Source organism: Drosophila nasuta, chromosome 3 (genome assembly GCF_023558535.2).
Source record: "Drosophila nasuta strain 15112-1781.00 chromosome 3, ASM2355853v1, whole genome shotgun sequence".
Classification (NCBI taxonomy): Eukaryota; Metazoa; Arthropoda; class Insecta; order Diptera; family Drosophilidae; genus Drosophila; species Drosophila nasuta.
This window is the reverse complement of record NC_083457.1, coordinates 25,583,354-25,597,929: the sequence shown is the minus strand read 5'-3', so window position 1 is coordinate 25,597,929 and position 14,576 is coordinate 25,583,354. Positions and strand designations below refer to the sequence as shown.

General features: G+C 37.6%; 1 protein-coding gene across 2 annotated transcripts in view; it reads right to left on the bottom strand.

The window, feature by feature from the left end:
* Positions 1–14,576, bottom strand: part of LOC132789409 (myb-like protein AA) — an 86,466-nt gene that overhangs the window by 1,313 nt on the left and 70,577 nt on the right. For both annotated transcript variants that reach the window (XM_060797406.1, XM_060797405.1), the window contains 3 exons: positions 670–832; positions 270–583; positions 2–205 (listed from right to left, as the gene is read on the bottom strand). In XM_060797406.1, the coding sequence (XP_060653389.1) occupies positions 2–205; positions 270–583; positions 670–832 (681 nt within the window). The remainder of the gene's footprint in view (position 1; positions 206–269; positions 584–669; positions 833–14,576) is intronic.

Below are 14,576 nucleotides of genomic sequence, written 5' to 3'. Positions count from 1 at the left end.
CATCGAGACTGGCCAAGCAATACCAGCAGAAGACGTGCTTGCAACGCTTGCACATCATCTGAGCGCAGCCCTCGTCCTTCTCAATGGGCACCGCGCACATGGGGCAGCATTTGATGAGCTCATTATCGAACGGTATGCCAATATCATCCTGTCCATCGGCAATCAGGCGTCGTCCGAATTCCTCGCAGCTAATGTTTGGATGATACTGCAAACGAGACGAGACGCGAATTCAATACATTTGTTGACTCATAAGCAAGGTTAAAACTTACCGCCTTCTTGCAGAGCGCACAGAACTCATCCTTGCATGACGGACAGTGCACGGATATGGAGAGCAAGACGCTGGGCGTATTGACGCCCTCTAACTGCGGTGTATAGCTCTGCGATGTCGAGGGCGATTCATCCATTTGGCAAATCGAGCCAGTTCCATTGCCAACCATAGCAGCTGGCGCGGAAGCAGGAGAAGTAGCTGCTGCTGCGGCTGCTGCTGCGGTTGCAGCTGTAAATGGAGCTGGGGCACCCACCATGCAAATTGTCTCGCAGCCCGCACGTGGGCACCAGGTGCGCGTCTTGTCCAATTCGATTTCTGTGTGAGCGAACGAAAGGCAAACAAAGTGTGATAAATGTGATTCGATTAGGCGAGAGAGATTAGCAGGTGACGACAACACGTACCTCGATTCAAGCGATAACGATGATGCTTCTTCAGCAGATTCGTTGTGGTTAGATTCGCAATTTCGGGCAGCGAAATGGCGCCTTGGGCTGGACACTTGGCATCCGGGCAGGAGATCTCGTAGGCGCCTTCGGTAATCTCAAACTCCACATAGGCGCGCATGCACTGAAAGCGGAAAGGGGGAAATGTGAATACGAGTTAATACGCTCAGAGATAAGAGAGAAGGGAACGAGAATGAAAGGACGGAAGGAAGGAAGGCAGATAGTTTGGCGAGTAGAGGATGCAAAAGTTTTTAACAAAACAACTAAACAATTTGGCAAGTTGCGCCACATAATCCGCTTTGAGCTCGACTCAAGCAGAGTTTGGTGCTGGGTTTGCCTCTCAATTCCATTAGCTTGCCATGGCAACCAATAGAATGCTCCCCATCCCCTCCCCACCCGATCACATCCCATAATGCAGCATGGAGTGTGTGTGACGACCCTTGGGCAAAACTTTTGTCAAGGCATTTTGTAAATGCTGCTGCAGGAGTTGGAGAGTTGGAGCCAGAGCAGCAGCCACAGAAGTGTGGCTGTCAAAATTATTTCATTTTTAAGCACCCCCCACACACATACACACACACACACATTCGGTGACAACCACAAAGTTTCAGGCAAAGCGACAAAATGCTCTGCGGAAGCTGTATAAATAAAGATTTAAAAACTTTTGCCCCGGTCTTCTTCGTTCGGCCTGCTGCCATATCCGATATGTATTTTTGTTCGGCCTCCGCTTTCACTTGGTGCGCATTAAAGTAATGAAATTGCAAGCGGAAACGGAAATGGAAATGGAAGCGGAAGAGCTGCCAAATGCTGCTGCTACCTACATACCTAGATATAGCATAAAGTGTTTTATACCTTAACATATTTTCAACTTTTTTTCCTTTTTGAAGCCACTTTCTTCTCTATAGGTCAAGCTGCTGTTTTTAGTCTAATGAATTAAAGTAAAGTCATGGTCAGCCAAAATTGTAGCACAGTTTGTTGGGCAAGCACAAAGCAAAAAAGTTTTTGCTCAGTCGCCAAATTAATCCTTAATAGGCAGAGGAGCAAAGCAAAATACAATTTTTTGTTGTGGTTCGTGCTCTTTAAGCCGCTTTTGTCACTTTGCACAGTTTTCAGTTGGGTCTTTAATAATTAATATTAAATGCAAAAATTGCGGCGACAATTTAATGTTCGGTAACTGCGTAACGATGGAAATCTCCCCGTTTGAGTTTGCCGCATTGACATTTTGTTTCATTATGCAGGCAAAACGGCAGATTTACGAAAGCCCGCCTTTGCAATTTGTGTCTGCATCATATTTTTAATCGCGTCCATCAACTGCAATCCCGTTTGCTGCATATTTTACTTAATCCGCCGGCAACTTGACGCTTGCAACGGGCTTACCTGGCCATCAGTCAGAGCGCACAGAGTGGGATTCATCTCCCCTCTCGCTCACTCATAGCCACAGCAGTGGCAGAGGCAGCCACAGCCGTGGTATAAGCTGCACAAAGCTTTCTGAAATGAATATGCAACGGCAAAGGCAGCGATAGGAACAGCAACAACAACAGCAACAGAGACTGCAGCCAGCAGCTGTTGCCACAATTTAGTGGCCTGCGGCCAGGAGCAGCTGCATCAGTGTCCTCCAATTTATATAGCGAATAATGGAGGTTAAGTTTTCACGTAGCTTTTCGACATTAAAACAATGCCAGGCAAGTGGAGCTGAAGCAGCTTTGAAAAACACTCACAAGTGGAGCTTAATTTAAGCAATAGCTGCACGTAGAAAAGCAGATTTATTTTAATAAAATAAAGTGCTGAAGTTTAGCTTTTAGTGTGGAGGATTTGCGCATTGCGATGATAACTTTAAATATTATATAATTTGCATGTAAAAAATAAAGATTGAGTTCGAAAGTTGGTTGAAAATCATGTTCAATATTATTTTTAAATATTTAACAATAAAACCTTCGATTCGAACATTTCAATATATGTATTTTCATTCTATCACATCTATGCAATAACAACTTTAAGAGAAAATGTATAGATTTAAATACTGTAGTTTGTTAAAACTTTGAAAGAATGTAATAAAAACAAAACATCTTCTATTCATATTCACATTCCGCAAGTAATTTGATAATCATATTCCAAACAATTTTACATAATGTATTCAATAAAGTAAAGCTCTCTATAAATGCAATATTCAACACTAAAATTCTCAATGTATTTATTTTACAACATTACATTTAATTCAATATGCAATTAATATAATTGCCAATAGCAATAGCATTGTAGAGCATAAATAAAAGCACGCTTTAAAATTTAATTAAATTAAAATTGCAGACGAATTCAGAGCAAATTAGAAAAGTTTGAGGGAATTCATAAATTTAATTGGTGGCGTATTTTGTAACCGCAACTAGAACACAAATGAAATTCAGCTAAGCTCATTAGAGGTCGCACTCACACACATACCGACTCGCACACACACACACACAGACATACAGTGAAACAAAAGTCAAATTGTATTAATTTACAAAAGCTTTCGGCACTCGCTTGGCAACCTTTCGTCATGTCAACAGTTTTTCAGTTTTACGTTTTTAAGCGCTCAATTGTGTGGCCCATTAAAAGTCAAATGCCACCGAGCACACACACAGAGACACACACGTAGGGGTTGGGACAAAGTGAGATATATAAAAATATTAGTATTAATAACGGCACTTGGTAAATTTCCGGCTGTGCCACATAAAGCACTTTACGGGACAGGCAGCAAAAAATTGAAGGCGGAAAGTGCTCACAATATCTATAAAATGGCAACCAGAGGAAAGAGCGATGAAGTGGGAGAGAAAGCGAGAGAGAGAGAGAGAGAGAGATTGAGTAGCGACTGAGCCAAGTGGGAGTTGCAAACGAAATAAACAAATAAAAATTGACAAAGTTGCCATTTACATACATGTTGAAACATTTTTTTATCAGCCTCAACAGCAGCAGCCGAAATGTACGTGTGTGTGTGTGAGTGTACGTGTGTAACTGTGACTATGAAACGCTGATATATGTGCTTTATTTAAGAGTCAACCTCGATGAACGCCCTGCCCCGCCCCGCCCTCTTTGAAAGCTCTCGTTTTGGGCTGTTTATCACTGTTGGTTGCGCTGTTTGCGCGTCTGTTCTGATGCCATTTTATGACACACGACATTGTTAGCAATAAAACAACATTTGTTAACGCTTTCATTCCATTTGCGCCACACCAGCAGCAACAGCAACAAACATTTAATATATTCTCGTACGCCATTTATTGCTATAGGCCAAAAAAAAAAAGACGAAAACGAAAAGTCCTAAGTGCCAATGACATTTGCTTAAAAAGCTGCTCAATAACACATCAATCATTAGAGCTGGAAAACCCAATTTTAAAACAATATTTTTCTTTACGATTACTAAGCGTGTAATTTACAAACATTACATGAAATGAAAGCACATTTTGTTGTTCGCTTTACAAAAGTTCTTTGCTAAATCTAAAAGCTTATTCGTTAAGAAATTTTTCTATTTGAACAGCATATTAAGCTTTATAAATATAAAGCATATAGAAAATCTCTTGAAACCAAATAAAGCTCGTTTATTGCCAATGTAAGGACTGCAACTTATTCACATTGTATATAATTTTAAATATTGCAACATAAACATTGTTGCCTATGGATCTTTTACATATCGATCAAAGCATCGATTTTTGAGGATATTAAAACATCACCTCTCGAATTTGTTGACAAATAAGTATTTAAATATATTAGAAATGCTTTAATTTGAATAACAAGCCAGCTCTGAAATTAAATTCGTAACGTAAAAGCCATAAACTCATGATATATTTGTTAGTTCAATATGAATAAATATAGAAAATTACTAATAATAACAATTTATTCTGTAAGAATTTTAAGACAACTTTGTTCAGTGTTCAAAAGTGATGTTAAAACATCTTTGGATTATCCGTCTAGATTTCATTACTTATCACTCTTTTAGTTATAATATTATTTTGTATGATAATTAACATGTAAATAAATAAATTTGCAGGAAATTCAAATTAAATTCGACTGATATAATTCCCTTTAAGTTAACATATATGTATAAAATCGAAAATTACTACATATGCAAAATTCATTAAGTATTTAAAGTCACTTTTGTTCAGTGTTCAAAAGTAATGTTAAAGCATCGTTTGAATATCTGTTTAAGCAACTTCTTAAAATTCTTTACTCTTCAGTATTTAAATGTAAACGCAATGCTTAACATTAAACAGCACGTCTAGCTCTCAACTTAAATTCGTGGAATTCCCTTTAAGCCCAAGCCTTCTCTTTAAATACTTCACTCTTTCCCTAGCAGTTAGAAATGTTTTGCAAAGCTGTTGCAGTTGGCGTTTATTTGCTGATGTCTGCTAAGCTTGATTGACGCAGACAGTTCGATCATAAAGTAAAAATGCGCAAATAAAAGTTGAAATTAGCCGCAATCATAAACAAATTTAATGTTGCATACTTTCGGGGGACAATTTGGACGCAGTTAACGAGTCAAATCGCAACTGAGCACAAACAAATGCTTTAGCTGTAGTTGTCTCTGTGCTCTGTGGCTGCTGCTAGTAATTGCAGGACATTAAGCTGGGCAGGTATTAAAGGACCTTGTCGTCGTCTGTCGTGCATAAAAAGCATAATGAATGCTGGCCCAATTTCGCGCACACGAGCACAAGCAGACATGTGTGTGTGTGTGTGTGCCTCGAGTCGATATTATCCTGCAGCCAATTACGCACACAGCACAACTCGACTATAGCTGGTCAGTGTCCTGTGCGCTGTGTGCCGTGCGCTTTAATCCAACTCATTAGCAACGACACTTTAATTAATAGACTCAACGCTCACTCTGCTGTCCTGTCAGCTGACAGGATGACAGGACATCGAAGTCACAGTCGCAGTCGCAGCATCAACAGAATCTTGCCACCTTGCCACCACCATCTTTATCCCCATGACGAGATCTCGTTGTATCCGTTGTTCTCTATGACCACGGCCACTAAATGAATTGCCTCGCCAACGCGCTATAAATGCAAATTTATGACAATCATTACGTAAACGTCACGTTAACATTTCCCTTACGTTACGGTTCATCATCCCCTCTGGTTCATCATAAACATTTAATGCGCATTAAAAATGCTGCAGTTTGATTTAATTAATGCAATTTGCAAGTGATTCGCAATTGCTTAATCGACTTTGATTTGACAGTCGCACTTTGTGTATGTGTGTGTGTGTATGCGAACTGTACAAAATTTTGTGATTCTCTTTGGCAAGGATGATTTTACGACCACTGCTTATAACTTAATCCCAACTACACTTTATATTCTATTATAGTGCTATAACTTTTGTAATATGTGTGCTTACTTCAAGTAATTTTTCTTCTGTTTGTATTAGTTTTATTACAGATACTCTGACTACAGTTTCTTTAACTTTTCTGCTAGTGTTTCGAGTAGTTTAACTTCAATTTACTGTACTTATTAATAATGCAAAAGTATAAAATTCTTTACTTATTAGTAATCAAATATAGATTAAATGCTTCACTTCTATATCCTATATATATTTCTTCCATACATGTTTTTTTTTCGCCAAGTCAATCTGTATTAAGTAAAAAAGACCTAATTGACCTATACTCTTTTTTTTTACTTCTTTTTACGTACAGAAATATCGCTTCACATTTTCTAATAGTAAAGAAAAATATATGAATGTTATAAAAACCCAATAATTGTATAATCAGAAAACAAATTTAAAAGCCTTAGCTGCAGTTCCTTAAATCTACTATCATTAAATATATATTGGTTCATAAATACATGAAATAAATGCTCTGCCCCTCTACTTAATTTTTCTTCTAGCTAATGCAACTTTATAATATCAATTTGTGCTGCTATTAGTTACTAATGCTTTCAATAGCTGTCTCAATTTACTTCTGCTTGGCTCTATTACAACTGCTTTTTACTCTTTCCAGTTGTCTACCACTCGTTTAGAGCCTCTTTGGCTCTCTATTGCATTCAACTCCTACTGCTAAGAGCCTCTCTTTCAATATCCTAGTTCATACTACAGTTATTACATTTTATTATTTGTATTTCTCACACAGAGTCCAGAGCTCTGTCTGCTCTTTACAACTCTCTGTCTCTCTCTCTCTCTCAATAGGTTCTTCTTTCTCACTTTAGCTACGCCTTTTTTTGCTCACACTCTGCGACTTACTCCCTTTACTCCCATGCCTTTGGTGGGTTTAAGTCAATCCAATAAGCGACAGGAACAACAGGGATTCGGACTGACTTTGCGTCTGAAAGCGGGTGATGGACTTGTGGGAGACACAGGCTGCAACTGTCGGGACAACATTGTTCACTCCCTCGCAGGATATTAGATGGAATCCTCTTAGCTGTTCCCGTTGCCTTTCCCGTTGCTGTTGCTGTTCTCGTTGTCGTTGTCAACGTTGCAATTGTTGTGAAAGCTCTCTGATTGAAAGCGAGCAGCCATAACAAAAACAAAACAATGTTGTCACAAACTCGAGTCTTTCCTCATGTGTACCATAAAACAAAGCTCTACCTGCCGCATGCCACATGCCACATGCCACATTCAACATGCCGCAAACCGCAAACATTGCAAATTTAATGATGCCGCCAGCGCAATTGAACAGCAACAACTTGCGAGATGGCCGTTTAAAATGCATTTCGAGCATCACACAAAAAACTTCAATTCACAACTCAACTCGACAGAGGGAAAAGGTGAAATATCATCATAAAGAGACGACGTTGAAAAGGATTCCTGCTTCCCCCCTCCCTTGCCACTCGAACGCATTTCCATTCGTTTGTTTATATTTGTGTAAAATTGAATTTAAATTGCAGCTCAGAGCTTCGAAACTCAATCGATTCGCATCGGATCGCATCGCGACTATTTGTCCAGCATCTATCTGGCTGAATAAATGTATCTGTCAGATACATTTTTAAGCGGCTTTCCCGGTCACTTCCTCTTGACTTCTTTGACTATAACACTGCCCCACCCCCTCTCGAAGTTTCATTTAAATTATGCAGAAAATGTTCAGAGCTGATTTATTCTAAAGCACTCGAACTGAAATGAAAGATATACAAAGAAGCAAGATGAAAGCAATTCGCATACCCTGCATGAAATGCAGAGCAAGGAGAGAAGGGTATATTTCTAAGTAGTTCAGTCCCTGTGAGAGACTAATCGGAAAATAGATTGATACATTGCCTTGAAGTGGACGATTGCTGAAGAACTATTGTGAAAATATTATTTTGATGCTTTGAAGTTGAAAAGTCATAAAAAGTCGAGAGAAAATTAGAGTAACAAAATCAAAACTGCTTTTGTTAAAATGGAAGTTTGTTGAGAAGCTTAAAATTTGTTTCAAATTGAAATGTTGTAGAAATTCCAAAAGCCAAACATTAGGAAAAATTTGCTTCAATAATCATAATAAACGGGGTTACAAAATAGTTTTAGGTTGAGATGATTTAGAAATACTCCAAAAGCATTTAAAGCAGTAAGTTGTTATTTATAACAATCTGAGTTTAAAAATTGTTTTAAATTGAGATACTATAGACATTTTTTAAGTACAAATTTACTCATTACTTGTTTTAAATAATTTAAAGGGTATCTTCAGTTCCACCCCTGAACTAGCTTTTATTAAAAAGAGTCTTAGTAGAGAGTTTCCCCACTGAATCCTTCGCCCATTGTAAAAGGCCGGACTAACTGGTCGTCAGGCAGAAATGTAGCTAGTTATTTGGAAAGCTTTCATTTCATTTAGCCTCGCTTGAGTGCGGACTGTTGGCAGTCATTAATTTCCGCTTGGAGGCTGCATCCTGTCTAGACGCTGCCCCCAATCGAAAGCTATGCCATAAAAATGTAAAACAAACAATTTGCAACAAATATTAAATAATTGCAATTGCAATTGTCAAATGCAAATTCAACCGGGAGAACTTGCAATTGAGTTGCAATTGTCCGAGGAGCAGCTGCTTTAGAATTATGCAATTGAGAAGATAAATGTTGCCCCCAAGCGCTCGCTGCCCTCAAAACACATGTTACGACAGCTTTATGCAAGATGAGAACTGGTGTGGAATGTGTGGGGGTGTGTGGGGGGTGTGTGGGGGGTGTGTGGGGGGTGTGTGTGAGTGTGTGGCAAGTGTGTCGACATATTGCTTGTGGCAATTGCACTTGCAACCAGCAGCACCAAAAAGTCAAAAGTCATCAAGTCAACGTCGTTGACGCGCTGCGTGTTGCCAAATGCTTGCTTCCGTCTTTGAATGTACACACACACACACACACACTCACACCCACATACTCACACACACACACACACGTTTTCGCAGTCTAACGCAATCTTCGTGACATCAAGGAAAATGCTTATGTTCACTTCACAAAGCAAGCAATTTAGCGCAAGCGACTTGAAGATACTCTGTAAACGTCGTGCTTGAGTCGATTTAAGGCAGTTTCTTTTCACATTTTATGTGCTTTTTATATCTGCAAAACATTTTTAAAGCTGTTTGAAGGCCACGCTTAAACGACTTTAAAATAAACAACTTTTAAGTTCACTAAGTTGGTATTCGAAATGCGTTTAAAGTTTAACACTTGGATTTGAATTTAATTTGTACCAATTTTTAAATTTTATTTTTAATTATTTAATTTAAACAATTGTTTTCTAGAACTTAGGAGTAATTTTTTATGTGTATAGTGTATTTACTTTTTAAGAATTCAAAATTAGGCGCAACCTTTTTAAGTGAATTATAAGTTAGTGACATTTAAATGGAATACGAACAACAATTTTTAATGAAGGATGAAACAAATTGTATAAAATTTACAACCCACTTATTTTATGTCATATCCCAAAAGACTTTTCAAAAGCGATTAAATTAGTCAGTGGAAACTGCTTAAAGCACTTGAAAGTCAAGGAATTTCGCTTGCAACATTCTCAATTTGATATCGAGGCAGACAATTTAATATGCAACATAGCTTGGGAAGCTGAAGTCAAAAGTTGCACTGCGCAATTTAACTTTGCTGAGTGCAAAATTTAATTTAAGCTGCGCGCGTTTCGCGTTTTGCTTGCTAAATGAATTAACATTTTAAATGCGTTTTAATTGTGATGACACTGCACACACATATACACAAACACGCACTCACACACACACACACCTGCTTCAGTATGTGAATGCATATTGCATTTTTCAAAAACTTTGCGCGAATTTAATAATAAAACTGAACTTTGTAGCTGGAATTGAAGCGTGAGTGAAATGCAGAATATCGCAAAAAGAAAAACCAAATAAAAATGAAATACACACACACACACACACTTGCAGGTGAAAAATAATACACAACAGCAGCAGCAGCAGCTGAAGTTGCCTGCAGCTACGTGTCTATGTGCAGAAGGTGTAAAGTGTGCGAAATGTGTGTAAATGCAATTTGGCAGCATTTTGCTCGCGTTTTTCCCTCTACAATTTTCCAAAGCGCTCGCTCGCAATGTTTGACATATTGTGCGAGCATGACGTAAATGCAATTGCTGCAAAATATCAAATAACCTTATTGAATAACGCCACCAGCTGACCTCTGCTCTCCCTCCTCCCTATGCACCATCTCTCTCTACACACACACCCAAGTGCTTTGACGCGTGACATGCTGTGCGTCAAATGCCATTGCATACTTTTTGGCGCACCATTGTCAAAGTTCGTTCGTTCATTCGTTGCTGCTGCTGCTTTGGGAATTGTGTGCTGTGTTATGAAAGAGGAGTGGTGAGGAGGGGATAGTATATATCTCGCAAAGTAGGGCTTTGAGCTCAGCCAGAGATAATGTGGCTTGGATGACAAAGCAATTTGCAATTGGCTGCAGCTGAAACTTTCACTACTTTTGTGGTTATGTAATTAAAATTTCTTAAATTGTAGAAGCGCATTTGCTTTTAGGTTATTAGAAAGCTAAGCTAAATTTCTACAATTTTATTGTTCGATTGATTGAGATTTAAATACTTTTTATAATTCTTAAGCGGTTGTTAAAGTTGTGGCGCGTCAAAACTTGTAAACTGTCTAATAAATTTTACTATTATTTTCGGAATTTATTTTACTTTCATTACATTGCTTTACTTTCATTTACTTTACATTTTGAGCACAACATAATTAGCTGTCCAAACAATATTAACATCTGCATACATAATATATTAAATAAGTTTTGCCCTAATGCCAAATTAATTTAATTCAACTTAAATATGTTCATGTGAGAATAGTCAAAATAAAACCAATTAAAATATAATATGATAAGTTGTAATATAATTACTATAAAATATACTCGTATATATTTCATTATTTATATTGAAACATATTTATGAAATATTTGCACCAAGATAATATGATTCATATTGAAGCTTCATTAAAATATATGTATATATTTCTTTACAATGTATTATTTACATAACAACGTATTTCAAACATATTTTCTAATACTTGATACTAAATTAGCCTTTAAAGCAGTTAGCTCTTCTATCTATTTAGAGTATTTGTGTAGCGATATGTCATAACTACCTAATTATGTCACGTTTTTATTTATTTGATTTTACAATCTTAATAATTGCATAATATTTTAGCAATTTCATATACAATTGTCAAAATTATGCACACTTGCATAATAATTGCTTTCACACAAAGTTTATTAATTTCAAAATAAATATGCTCATTTGGGAATAACGAATTGCTTTAATTAAAATATGATTTATATGGAAAACATAATAAAATATACATATTTCATTTCTATAAATCTATGCATATTGCAACTGCAAAGTTTAAAGCATAATATGATTTATATTGCAAGTTAATCAAAATACAACTATTTCATTATTATATTATTCATATTGCAACATTTTTGTTGCTCTTACTGTCACAACCAAAGTATAAAACAGCACTTAGTACGTCAAACTAGTAGAGTATTTGTGTGTCGATATGTCAGACACACCTAAGCACTTCCTTCACGTTCTTCTTTGTGTTACTTTACAACAGACTGAAGTAAAAGTATATGGAGTACATATGTATACTATATATGAGCATGACAAATACTAACAGCGGCAAGCAGTGTGTGAAACTTTTTCAATTTGTGGCAAGTTGAAAAAGTGTTGCAAGAGGAGCCAAAGTCAAATGTTTGACGTGCGTAAATGATACACACATAAATGCTTGTATCTATAACGCGATTGTTGTGCGGTCTGCAAAAGTAGATGAGTGTTTGTGGTCGGATGTGTGGGAGTGTGTGTGTGTCGAGCTGTGTGTGAGTGTGTGTGTCGAGCTGTGTGTGTGTGTTGTCTATTTGCACATGTCATTCCTCTCTCTAGCACCAACTTCCTCTGACTGCTGCTCTGCTGCGCCCCCGCGCTGATAACTCGCTCGTATTTTGCTTTTGTCGAAACTTTGCCGCGTTTTGGAACTAAAAACTTTTTCGGCTGTTGCAGCTATAAATACCAAAAATACCCAGTTGTGGCTGCCACCCCCGCCTTCCCCCTTCTCCCATCCCACTCTCTATAGTCAGCCTAGCACTTTGGCAGCCAACTGCAAAGTTTATTGCGTTTCTGCTGCAATTCGCATTCACACAAAAATTTTGTTAAAGCAAAGTTTGTGCTTGTTTGCAACTTGTTTCGGTTTCTAGAATTCCCAAATGCCTTCCACTACCACTACCACTTCCACTTCCCCTAACTCGGCATGTCATCAAATATGAAAAGAATATGCATTTGCGAGCAAGTCTCAGACATGCCGCTAAAAAGTAGAAAAAGAAGTTCTACTTCAAGGATTTTGCTCTATGCCATTTGAAGTTGCAATTTATGAGTGGCATTCGCGTTGAAGCAGCAACAGCATCAACAACAACAACAACAATTGTGCCACTGTCTGCTGTTTTGAGTAGTGTTCGAGTTCGAGATAAAAAAAGAAGAAGACAACAACAAGTTGGACAGTTTAATTATTTGCTCAAAGAGCAAAAACTCGACAACTCTTTCAGCTGACAATAAGTACATGAAAACTTATTAAGCAGCAACAACTGTCAGCCGACCAACGAGGGCAGTTTTTAACTGCATCCGAGAGTTGCGAACTTTTTTTTTTTAAAGTTACTGACCAAGTAGCCAAGAGAAAAGTATCTGACAGAAATAGAAAGAATATATGGGACACGCAACTGCTGTTAAAGTTACTTACGAGTTTAATTTAAAGTAGGAACAAATGTTGCTTAAAAGGAAATTATCTAATTAGAGCAAAGAGTTATGTAAAAGCTTGTGATTTTAAGCAACTATATAAAAACTTGTGTGTATTTAACAGCGGAGGAGTCGATATCTGTATCTGTATGACATTAGCAAGTCGATAGATAATTAGCTATCGATATCATCAGAAAATAAATAATAAGTAAAAATAACATTAATGTAAATTTTAGTATTGTCTTTAACGTAATGAGAGCCGAAAAAAAATGTCTGACATTAACTGAAAGATGAAAAACTGTTCCTACACATCAGTTTTTGTTGCTTGAGTTTAGTGAAAATAAGAATAAATGTTGCTTAAGAGCAAAATAATGATAGAATTAGAACAATTTATATAAAAACGAATTCCTATAATCTTTAAATCGTAGTTATTCGATAAGTAAATACAAATTTACATTTCAGCAAATTGTTTTCAATTAAGTAAATTTTATCCAATTATTATTTCTTTCTTGGAAAAGAAAATTTGACACAAATTGATTCTATGCTAATATTAAAGATGCTTGTGAGATGCAATTAAGGCAAGACGCAAAGGATGCTCAATAGAATAAGTGAACATAGTTCTACACGACGAATCAATTTAAGTAAAGAAAATATGTAATTCTAAACTTAATTTGTTAAGAACAAATACACATTAAGTAAAAACAACATAAAGATAAAGTTCAGTTTGGTCAAAAGTAAATCATGTTCTTTGACTCCACGCTGTTATCAATCAATAAAATCAACAAAGAGATGACTAAATCAAACGCTCTTAGCGCTGCAATCTATGTTAATTGTAGCTCGAAACCCCGTTGCTAGCTTTGCGATTGTCTTTATGTAACATTTGGGGCAATTATGGACTGTTCTAAGCGAGCGATTACACACAAACAGAAAGGGAAAGAGATACAAATGGAGAGGGAGAAAGAGAGGGAACCAGCCCCAATTGGTCCATCTAAGCTGACCGGCAATTACGAAAGGACCAAACTAACTGAACCAGCGGCGGCACTCGGAGAATTCAGTTGCAATCGACTCCTGTGGTTGGTTGAGTGGTTGCTGTTGCCCCGTTTTGGCTGTTTAGACTGCCCCATGCAGCAGCAGCAGTAGCAGTAGCATGTTCATGCGGCGCATCCGTTGCAATAACCAAATAGCACTTCCGATGTGGCAAGCCGCAGACAAGCAAACAAGCAGACCAAGCAGATACAATTCGAGTGCCATAGATGCAGAGATACATTTCTCTGCTAGTTGCTCGAATGCCAACGAAACGAATTCAATTTGCTTAGGCAAATGGCAAATGGCAAATAAAAATAAAAACATTTCATTATGGCCAACAGATTTGCATACCAAATGAGCTGAGCTAAGGGTGAACACAAACAAAGAGAGAGAAAGAGAGGGGGGAAAAAGGGGGAAGGGGTAGCTTGAAACAAGTCAAAACTCAAATCGGAATTGTCAATTTTCCACACGTTAAATTTGGCCCAAAATCACGTAACGCATTTAATTTGAATGGATGTTGTTTGCCGCCTGCCGTTGCTTTACTTTTGTTTGCCAAATTGAAAGCGCCGCACAAAGGAATCGAGGGGAGTGGGAGGGAGTGGAGTGGAGTGGAGAGCAGAGCTGCGGAAATGACGCGCAAACAGCAAATGGCCGCCAGCCGGAAATTGCTTTCGCTTGCAGCCCTTTCGAAGTG